Source organism: Erpetoichthys calabaricus, chromosome 4, assembly GCF_900747795.2.
Source record: "Erpetoichthys calabaricus chromosome 4, fErpCal1.3, whole genome shotgun sequence".
NCBI classification, from domain to species: domain Eukaryota; kingdom Metazoa; phylum Chordata; class Cladistia; order Polypteriformes; family Polypteridae; genus Erpetoichthys; species Erpetoichthys calabaricus.
The window spans coordinates 217,891,796-217,903,888 of NC_041397.2; the positions used below are offsets into that span (position 1 = coordinate 217,891,796).

Consider the following 12,093-nt stretch of genomic DNA (forward strand, 5'->3'; position numbering starts at 1 on the left):
GCATCTCCTGAAATTCTGGTTTTGCTTCCTGCCCAGTACTGCCAGGATAGACTCTGACACCATTCATCAGTATAACTGGATTAAGAGGTTTGTTTGAGAAGATAAAATAAATAGTTCTGAGCAGGTATCAGCCACAGCACCCACTGTGGTCATCACTGCTCTTGTAAAAAGAATGGAGATAAATGTGTATAAATGAGTATATTAGAGGGTCAGCTAAGGTTGGATGGTATGGAGGCAAAGTCAGAGAGGCGAGATTGCACTGGTTTGGACATGTTGCTTAGGAGAGATGCTGGGTATATTGGTAAATGAATGCTAAGGATGGGACTACCAGATAAGAATGTCCTTGCTAAAAGAAAACAGCTGTATGGTTGTCATAAGAGCTTCTCCTGACCTTCAGATATCACTTTATTATTTCACATTTATAACTGGTCTAAACTTTCCATCAATACTTAGTCACTAAGCTTCCTGTCTGTTTCATGTTCTTTTAAATTTCATCTATCAGAGCCTGTCAGAGCCTTAGACTCAGAATCTAATTCTAAATTAAACATTATACTTTTCTATATTTATATGTTTATTTTCAATTTTAACAAAGTTATAGTTAGGACTAAAATTTCTAGTATACCTGTATAAGTAAGGACGTTTTCAATATTCACACCAGTTTTTTTTTTTTTTTTAAAAACTTACAGTACATAGCAAGGTTATTATAGTTAACGAAAACTAAAATCAAAACTGAAGCTATTATTAAAAAAACATTTTCGTAAACTGAAATAAAATAATTAACAAAACCAAAATGAAAAACTAAAACTAAACAAAACTATTAAAGTAGCTGGAAAGTACGGAAGCTTATTCCCGCCACTCAAAAAAAAAAATATATTGCGTTATTTCACAAAAGAATTGCGTTATATCGCAATAATAATTGCGTTATATCGAAAAAGAATTGCGTTATTTCGCAATAATAATTTCATTATATCTCAAACGTATTGCATTATTTTGCAATACCGATTGCGTTATTTCGCAAAAGAAGCCATTGCAGAAGGCTTGCAGTAGTGTCTGCACATTGCCGACTAGAAGCGATTCGTGTACTCGCACATCCGTCTTCTGAGGACAAAGCTCTAGTTCACAACGCAGGCATCTGCAAGGCAGAGGTAATTTAGAACTCAAAACAAAAATTAAACCTAAATCATATATTTCAATGATAATATAGGTTGATAAAGATACAATATAAGTATATCCATAAGTTTCGTTTTAATGATAACATACAGCTCGGTTAAAACAACGGTTCGAGTGAAAGGTGTCTAATTAACATCCTACTAGTGGTAAAGATAGCGCATTTGAATTGTTTTAGTAAAGATAATGTTTAAATGGATCGGCAACGTGCTCATCTTTAACTACTGCCTGGCCGTAATGTGTGTGGAGATTTCGCGATTTGATTCAAAGAATTCCCGACAATGCATCAAACATTATTATAAGTGACTGGGTCGTCAAAAATGGACGGGTGCATACTAGATTTAGTATACCAGAGTGCATTGCCAAGTGCAAGCACACCTACTAATTAGAGATGACGGTGGTGAGGTGGATGTACCAAGGGCCATAGCCCGACTAGGTAAAACGTAACTCATTAAACTTGACGAGGGTTTATTTGGCAAAAATAAAACGTGACTGGGCCCTGCGGTGGGCTGGCGCCCTGCCCGGGGTTTGTTTCCTGCCTTGTGCCCTGCGTTGGCTGGGATTGGCTCCAGCAGACCACCGTGACCCTGTACTTAGGATATAGCGGGTTGGATAATGGATGGATGGATAAAACGTAATTGGATTGCTACTGCAATCTTACTTTTAGATAACATTCGTACTGCCTAAACGAAGTCGAAAAGAATCTCACAGCAAACAAACTTAAAGTAAAGATCGCTCTCCCCTTATTTGCTTTTTTAAGACCCACGTGTTTTAATATAATGTAACGGTTTATTTCATTACTTCATTCCTTTACATTTGAAGTGATTATGTTCAAGTTGGAAGATTTGGGTTCAGTTGCGATGTAAACAAGTATAGACAACGATTGAAATTTCAGAAGCTGCTATTCAGTGTATTTTCATTACATATAAATATTGCATTTATTGATTAACCATTTTCTTACAGTTTTTGCAGTCACAAAGTGTCTGATTTTGGAATTTACCCATAACATTCTACACAAAAATCCTGTGTAAATCATATCCAATGAACCTTTTAATTGTAGTTTTAATAAATAAAAAAGAAAGGTGTGAAATGTTTTTGTCTGTCTTTCTCGTTATGAAACGTTTACATATACTCTTTATATTTAATTATGCACTGTTTCTGTTTCAGAAAACAGATGCATTACAAGTGTGAGAACATCTTAAAATAATAAGCAGTCATGTCGAATTCTAAAATGCAAACCTGGCGGAGGAAAAATGGAATAATAATAAAATTCTGTCAGAAGTTAAAAAATGGTTAAATAGATTAAATAAATGAACCATCAATATTAATTATTTTAATATTTCACATACTTCTACATACATTCAAAGCACCTCATAATTCTGTCATTCATCAGGTACTGTCCACCCTTGTCTCCAACTTTATGTACCATATCTGTGTCTGTTTCATCAATATCATTGCCAACCAGACAGCCTGTTAAATTTGCAGTTTTCAAACATGTTTTGTAAATGTGTTGTTTTTGATTTTTATAATTTTGAAATACAATACTTACACATGAAATGCGCTCCTGGTAATGACAAACCCTAAAATTGATACCAACTAAAATAATAATGCTTTAAATAAAATATTATCCAAGGATTAAAAAATTACTGATTTGATACAAAAATTAATCATTTATAATTTTATTTCTAGCATTTTCAGTTTCCAGTTAAGAATGGCCTTACAAGACATAATGTATGACCAGTTTTTTGACTTTTTGAAGAGCAGAAATCTACAGGAAATCATTCCAAAGTTAGAAAAAGAAAAGGTATTGGAAATTAATTCATTTCATTGTCAGCATATACTAACATGGGGAATTTGCTACACATTAAACTACTGAATTTAATAGTGTAACAACAAAACAGTGCAGTGTATTTTATTCACCACTTTGCTCTCCAAAAACGGTGTTGCGGTGATGGCAACAAGGTGACTTGGATTCAGGTGCTTTCTGTGTGCACCTTGCCGTGAGTATGTGAGTTTCTTCCCACAGTCAAAAGACATACAGGTTAGATGTACTGGTGTTGTTAAACTAGCCCCAGTGGCTGTGGTATAGGCTTCAGCTTTTTCACAACCATGCCCTGTCTAAATGGGTTTGGGAAACAGACAGACTCTCAAAAATCTATTGAGGACAAAATCCAGTAGAGGGTAATCATCACATTACAGAAGATAGAGATTTAGGGTATAGTACACATACTTTTGCACAATTTTCTTAAATTCAAAAAGGAACTTGAGGTTTTTAAAAGTATGTGGGGTCAAGAATCCCACAGGGAGTTATATTAAGCTTACAGTTTTTTAAAAATTGTATAATTAATTTAAATAAAAATGTAGCTGTTACCTTAATTTCAGTTGATAATGACTGCAAAGTTGGTAGATTGCCAGATAAGTAAAGAAAAATAACAACAGAGGGACTAAAGTAGACAGTGTATACAAGAGATTAGAAATTGTAATAAGGATGTTATGTTACTCAGTATCCATGAGCTGCTGAACAGAGTTGGTCAGAAAGATTCAGCTTCCCTAGTTTGGCACACTTGTCAGGTTTCATCTAGAACTGTATGCAGTTCTAGATCCCATATTACAGCAAAGATGTAAAAAAAGTAATGAAACTGCAAACCAGGTTCAGGAGCTTAAAATACAGCTATGAGTTACGATAGAACTTAAGACTAAAATAGATCATAACAGGTGACATGAAAAAAATATTTTAAATGGTGATTGATGATGATGATAGGTTGATTGTTAGATGAAACTTTTAAATCTGTCTTTCAAGGGGAGCACAAATTGAAGTTGATTAGAGGGACAGCAGAAACAAAGTAAAATAGTAATAACTGCTGATATAAGGAAAATAGGTGCACTGAAAGTATACTAGGTAAGCCTGGTGTATCATCATTGCTGACTGTAGAGTAGTCTGAGGATTGTCTTTTCTTTAGATACATTCTAGGGAAAAACTGGTAAGTCTACTTACTTGCAGTTTAAAGTAAACCCTTTCCACTCCATTTTAATGGTCATGGCCAGCAGTAGAGTTTTGCTGGATGAAAAGTGCTATAAATAAATGGACATCCTGAAGAATATACCAGACACTGTCATAATTTGTTTATTAATGTACTTCTTTTATTGCTGTTATATTTTAATACAGATTGATCAGAATGTTTTATTACTCATGGATGAGAAGGCTTTATCCACTTATTTTCCCCTATATGGTGATCGTTTAGCAGTTTTAGACTTCTGCAAGAGGCAAACATTTCAGATGCATGAAATGTCTAGAAAAGAAAAGCTACTACAGAATTTACGCAAGAAACTCGGTGTTTTGAAAAGACCAGAGCCTTGTTCAGATGAAGAGGATAAACGACCAACTAAACATATGGGTCGGTATGGAAATAGTAATGCTAAAAAGTCTGCACGAAAAATTGAAATTGGGTGGCTTCAGAAAGAAAATCAAACAAGTGATCTTAAACAAGTACGTACAAAAAGTGGTGGAGGAACAAGGAAATTATCAGTTTTAAAGAGTGCTACAAAAGAAGACATTCTAAATATGGCAAAAAATATTTTCTTTCCTAATGGTAAGTCATCACACGGATCAGTTGAGGAATTTGATTTTGATATTACCAACTTTGAGCGTAAGTCTCTAATGGATGAAGACACAGTTGGAGAATTATATGACCAAACAAAACTCCCACTGCTGCGTTTTCATATGGTTACTTGCAAGAAAGAAATCATAAATTGTGAAGCAGTTTGCATATCTAAGACTCTATTAGAAGAGAAGGAAACTCCTAATATTCACAAATCACTGAGCAACTTTCCGGCATCCTCACCTGCAAAGTCTAGAGATCTTAATGAGGGATTAGTCTCAAATTCACAGAATGAAGCTATCTGTGTAGTGCCTGATGCCTTGATATCTGAATCTTGCAAAGCTGGTTGCTCACATACCCTACTAGATTTTCCTGCAGATGCTTCTAATTCTGCGAATCATTTTACATTTGATGTAAATAAACATCAAAAAATAAATGAAGAAGGTTTGGATTACAACTATATAAACTATGAAATTCCCAAATCACCGGAAGAGTGCCAAAAAGAAGATAAACAGTGTACTGAACATGAAATTTCTAATGATGCAGTATTTACCACATTGAGTGATGACAGCAACATAATTGTCTTTGGACCTTCTTTTGATTCTGATGTCTTATCAGACACAATACCTCTTGAGTCTACAACATGTTTCATGGAGTTTGAACTTGTTGTAAGACGTGGAAATGCTATGGAAGATATAGTACACGCTTTTGAGAAAAATCCAGAAATTGATCATGGCTGCACTCTGAAGATTAAAAGACTTCTACCCTCAGGTGAAATGGAAGAAGCAAATGACTTTGGTGGAGTAATACGTGATGCATTAGCAGAGTTTTGGGAGGAATTTTACAATAAATGCACACTTGGTAAAACATTCAGAGTGCCATTTCTGAGGCATGATTTTACATTAAGTAAGTGGAGAGCTATAGCAAAAGTGATCTTGATCGGATACGAGCAGTGTAGGTACTTTCCAGTACAGCTTGCCCCAGCTTTCATGCAGCAGGTTTTTTTTGGAAGCATTGAGAAAAACAGTACACTTTTAGACAGCTTCATGAAATTTGTACCCCCTTTGGAATCCGAGGTTCTCCAAATGGAAATTTCTAATTTCACAGAAGTGGAATTACCTGAGCTCATTGAAGTTCTTCAGGAACACTCATGCAAAAGGCTACCCAAAGCTGATAATATACAGCAGATAATAATGGAGATAGCACATAAGGAGTTGATTCAAGAACCAATGTTTGTTATTGATATCTGGACCGAAGTTCTGAAAAATATCATGTTTACTGTGACATCATTAAATAAAATTTATGAAGAGGCAGTACCTAACAGCAAGAAAGTTCGAAAGATGGTCCATTTTCCAAATGAAATGAGCCAAAATCAAAAAACTGTTTCAAACTATTTGGTAAAATTCATCAAGGAACTAGATGATTCAGAGTTGGCCACATTTCTTCGATTCTGTACAGGCTCAGATATAATTTGCACAGAAAATATTGATGTAACTTTTGTGAACCTTGAAGGTTTGGCACGCCGGCCAGTGTCTCATACTTGTGGTGGTGTTTTGGAATTGCCAGATAACTATGAAAGTTATCCCGAATTTCGTAGTGAATTCTTAGCTATTCTAAAGTCGGGCATATGGATAATGGATATTGTGTGACAAAACAAATGTTATGGTACAGCCATAAAAATATGTTCCATTTACAGTTCTTTGCACTTTAGCAGCAAAAGTTGGCATTGTTCTCTGTTGTGTTTCCCTAATTATGTTCCAAAGTGAGTGAGGAAAAATATTTGGAATACCAAGAAATGATGGTTTCATTAGTAGTAGAAAGTATGTTTCATTATGCAAGCAGTGTTGTACTTTCTGATATTAAAAAGATGTTCTTCATGTAGGACATTGACTCACACTTTAAAAATGCTATTAATGCAAATATAGCAGTACAACTTAAAACAAATTTCTAGATTATGTCAGGAAAAACAAAGCATTTTATTTCCTATTTCAATGTTTTCATATAGTGTGTTAAAGAGAGGCATATTTTTGTGATTAATAAAGAACAACATTGTAATATTTTGGCTAAATTATTTTTAACAATATTATTTGTTTGAAATATTGACTTAATTGTTATATGGCTACTGATTAAGTATTCAGTTTGATGCAAATTTTGTCACAAAATAAAGTTTGTAATGCTATCATTACTCTCGTGAAATGGTTAAAACATATATTATGTGTATTTTCTTGGACTGTTTTAAAAGTCCTTTCACTTTTTTCTTCTGGAAATTAACAACATTTGTTGTACAACAATTTGAATGCAGAATAAAGAATTATATATGCTTTTACAGTTTTTTTTATTAATAATAAACTTAAAATTATTAAAAACTTTTATACTCCATTTTCATAAAGTGTTACATTTTTGCCTAATTTGCAACTGCTATCTTTGTATAGTGAAATACAGTGAAATAATGCAAGAAATACTGTAAGCATATGTGCTAATAACATGAGAAGCACAGTGATTGGATTGGCACTATTTTCTCCGAGATAGTCCTGTGTTCAGACACTATTCTGGACGCTGCCTGTGTAGTTTGTGTGTTCTTTCTGTGTCTGTGTTAAGTTTTCTATACCAATTTCATGTCTTTGCTATGTCAGTCTTCCACTGTAATTGGTCATTCTAAACAGGTGCTATATAAGTGAATCTGGGTATGTGTAACAATGTACTCTGTGAATGACTGATATCCCGTCCTATATTGCTTCATACTTTGCACCTGATGCTACCCAAAAGTGCATAACGTCCATTTGACCTTGATCTGCATTAGTAGAATAGAAAATGAACAAATTGTATAGTAGAATATGCCTTTTATAATTGCATCAAATGGTTTAATACAAAATAATAAACAAATAAACAGTGCCGTCTATGCACGTGCCCTTAAAGGTGCATTAGTATTTAGGCTAAAACCAGTTTTAGTCATACCTAATTGTTTACTTCCTATAAAATATAACTTTCAAAGTTATGAAATATTTTTATATTTTGATGTCATGAGAATGATGTAGTTTAATACTATAAATATTACTTAGAAAAATATTACCTATCTGTCTATTATATAGTGCCTTCCACATCTATCTACTGTAATTTTCATCTGCCACATTCATATCATGACATTGTAATTCACAGAGTGAAACCCTTCCATTTATCCCCAACCTTCACTATGTGATGACAGAAATCCGCCAAATGGATTCTGGACTCAGTAGGTAGTCACCCCTGGAATACTGCATTTAAGGAAGAGTAAATATCTTACATAGCTATTAGTAACATTCATGCAATAAAAGCAGTTTTTCAACCACCATCACAAGAACTGTTATCTTTTCCAGTGGTGTGATTATGTTGCATTATTGTCTGAATGTATTTGTAAATTTGGCTAAACTCAGTAACATTTTACTCCCCATTCTTTGTCTCTCTGAATGACAAACCTCTCTATAGCTCGTTCAGATTATGCACAACAAGACTATGTCATCTACTTACCTATCTACTATGCCCTGAAACACCACCCTGGACCTGTATAAATGTGTGGCTTCAAGTAGATCTGATCTGTGTTACAATATTGTGGTTTCATTAATACAGATAACATACACAATCTTTGTTCATTCTAAGATCAATTGTCAAATTCAAAAATGCTTTTATTTCAAGTAAATAATTACCAACTTATAATGAGTGTAGTTATAATTCACAGAATCACTGATGATAGTTTTTGAGCTTTATACTAGGCTCAGACGTTTTCTGTTAGCCTCATAATATTTCACAGGCATTTTAGGAACTGATAATATTTATTCTGACACTGAAAATAAGAGTGTGGACTTTTATTTAGACACATTAATATTTAACTGCACATTACAAAATATTGTAACTGGAAGGAGTATATAAATGCATAGGATATTGATCCAGAAATAACAGTGAGTGTGGTGTTGAAAGCACAATTGTATTTTTTCTAAAATATTGTGTGAATTACTAACATTTCAAACAGCAAATGTAAAACATAAAAAGTATGTGTAACACCAATATACTTAAACATCACATTGCTAGGTGAATTTTCTTGTTTCCATCATGGACACTGTACTTTAAAGTGGTAATAATGTAATTAGGAATAACACATAATAGTTTTTAAATCATAAAATATTTTTTGTGCAACTGTTGCAAATATAAAAGACTGAAACCCTGGGGCAATGATTTAAAGAACATGCTGTAAATAATTGCAGAAAAATTCTAATAGATATATTGGTCCATTACAAAATTAAATGTATCTGTATTTCTCAAGTAAATTATGTATTATTGTCTTAAGTGCCTGGTAGAGTGTTACAGCATCAAAAGGGTCAGATGGCATGCTAAAGCCATTCTCTTCCATAAGTATACAGCACAGCTCATGTATATCTGGATCACAGGGATATTCATTTTTTGGAATGCTTTCCTCTTCACAGACTTCAGTTTCTAGGTGATCAACAAAAACAAGTTCATCTTGATAACCAAACAGTTCGGGAAGAGTATACAAAAGAAAAGGTTTCCCACTGGGAAGGATAGCTGAAGGATTGGCTCTCATACGGTGCCTGTTCCAAATGGCAACAACATCATCCAACTCAGCCTGAAAGGCAATACATTATGAATAGTTAATGATCAAATTTAACATGTAATCGACTGCACTGTGCTTTTCAGCAACATTATACTAACTGTGAGATTCAATAATCATCAATTGCCATACCATTAAAAGGTTTGCTTATTTTTTGTACTCATTGATAAAAGTGATGCATTTTCAGATCGATCAATATACCTGGAGCAACATTAAATTGATTCCCTTCCCTTTAAATCAGAATGACAAAATATATTTGCAATAATTAATAGCAAACTGTTCCACATGGCATAATGGAGTGATTATATATTGTCATATTACTTTGTAGGACATAGTTAAGATGGTGCTGGAAGTGTTTCTACAAATGTTGTGAATTTCCCCTTGGGATTAATAAAGTATCTATCTATCTATCTATCTATCTATCTATCTATCTATCTATCTATCTATCTATCTATCTATCTATCTATCTATCTATCTATCTAAATGGAGTAGATTATGGGCAAGGCTAATTGCTATGGGAATATCATAAATGAAATAAAAGAATTCCATACCTGTATTAATTTCATAAAGCAGAATCTTATCAGCTCCTTATCTAGAAAATCCCCACTGAAGTAACCATCCACTTGGATTTGCCTAAAAAGATCCATCCAAAACTGAAGATTCTGTTTTCTTAGTATGCCCCACCAAAATTCAATACGCTGATTTGTTCTGCTTTGACCATATATAAAACTATTTTCTGCAGCATAAAAATCAGTGTTATTTCTTCTTAGAAATTTTTGCATTTTTTCAACATACACATTTTCAACCCCGAGATCAGCTCGAACAAGGCATGGACAGCCATTCCTTTTTTTAACTGCTTGTGCAAAATAATTTGCAGTTATTCCAGCCTTTCCACTGTTACTTGCTTCCAACCATATAATAAACCTTGAAAAGCCATCAATGCAACCATTTATGAAAATACCATAGGGTTTTAATTTATCATTGGAGTCTATGTGCCATGTATTGTTAGGCCCCTTACTAGAAAACTGACGGCGTCTTAAACAACGACGTTTACGCTGTTCAACTCCTTCTGGGTCTAGTGTCTTTAGTAGAAATCTTATACTCTCAGAGTCAGTAACAAACCCTTTTGCTAAGCATTTTGCATGCATCCATTTATATCCATGGAGTCTTCCTGATTTATTGATTTCCTGTTGAAGAAACAGAGCTAAGTCTAGAGAATCTGTCTTGTGTTTCCGTCTGTACAAGTTTAAGCACTGCAGATTTCTTTGCAAAGTTCGAAGGGAAACAATTATTCCATGATTGTGGGCCAAACACAATAAAATGTCCTTTTGTTCTAGTCCAAGATCAAAGTACATTCTTATTATGCTATTTAACATCGTCTGTGCTGAATCCACAATGTATATATGAATAAATAGCTTGAAAACAGAAGCAAAGAGAAAATAATTTAAATGATTTGATATAATTCCCCCTGTTTATTCATTTAATATATTATAGTTTATTTTAGTGTAACATGCAAAAAACATCAAATAGACAGTACAGGAAAAAATAAAGCTTCAATGTATTGCCACTGTATGCTGAAGACTAATATTAATAATTATTTTAATTTACTCTTGATGCCACTGAGAAACATTTGCTAAAAGAAACTCTAACGCTTACCTTCAATAATATAACACAAGATACTCACTTAAAATGAGTACAATATATTTAAAAATATGATTAACAACAAAGTGATACGAAATTACATTTAGCCTAAAATGTATTTCAGCTGATAAAAACAATTAAGTACTGTGTTTATTGCAATATGAAAATACTGTACTTCCCTGCACACAGATTAAATTGTTTCATAATTATGAATAATAGTTTATATATTTTCTGTATTAAATCGTGCTTGTTTTACACCTCGTCATCTGCTTGATGCCTATTGACACTGGTCTATAATCGATTGTGTAATCGGTGTAAATATGATACGTTTTTCGTTAAAAAAGTCACACATTCATTCATCCATCCATTTTCAGACTGCGCGTGTTCTGATAGCTCTGCGGGGACCGAGGTAGTGCAGAATCGGCAAACGGATCAATTCGGAACTTGTTGGGGTGTCAGCACATCTCTGGGCACTGTCACACAAGGACACCTACTCTCACTCATTCAGAGTATAACAAAAGAGCATCGCCTGTAAATTTTACTTGTTAATGTACAGTAAAGCGTTTAACCCAACAATGTTGTATATATTACATTTCGTAAAACTGATTTATCCAAAACTTAGTGCAATTTATCTATATTTAACCGCTGTAAAAAGGTATAGATTTGGTACATTTGTTTACAGGCAAAGGTTACACAAACCGGTGGCAAAACCAAAGACGTATTATTCTGTGTAAGTATTTCATAAATGTCCGAGTTATTTATTCATGCCTTATTACGAGGATTGGTTTTGGCTCTGATCAAATTAACTGTTGGACTACAAGCTGGTTCAGAGTGAACTGACAGAGTTATCCAGCTTATACGTTGCATCTTGTATACATAGTTCTACAGTTTGCAGTTTTATTTACAATAATGTTTGTTGCATTGTCGGGAATTCTTTGAATCAAATCGTGAAATCTCAACACACATTACGGTCAAACAGTAGTTAAAGATGAGCACGTTGCCGCTCCTTTTAAACATTATCTTTACTGAAACGATTAAAAAATGCGTTATCTTTACTAGTAGGTTTTTGGAACAGACACCTTACAC

General features: G+C 33.7%; 2 protein-coding genes across 2 annotated transcripts in view; both read right to left on the reverse strand.

Annotated features, from left to right (window-relative positions):
• Window positions 1-12,093, reverse strand: part of tenm4 (teneurin transmembrane protein 4) — a 679,712-nt gene that overhangs the window by 574,208 nt on the left and 93,411 nt on the right. The window lies entirely within an intron of this gene.
• LOC127527557 (uncharacterized) lies at window positions 9,037-10,721 on the reverse strand. Its single transcript, XM_051926643.1, has 2 exons — window positions 9,918-10,721; window positions 9,037-9,381 (listed from the first exon to the last, which is right to left on the reverse strand). Exons 1-2 carry the CDS (start codon window positions 10,719-10,721, stop codon window positions 9,037-9,039), a joined length of 1,149 nt encoding a protein of 382 aa, XP_051782603.1.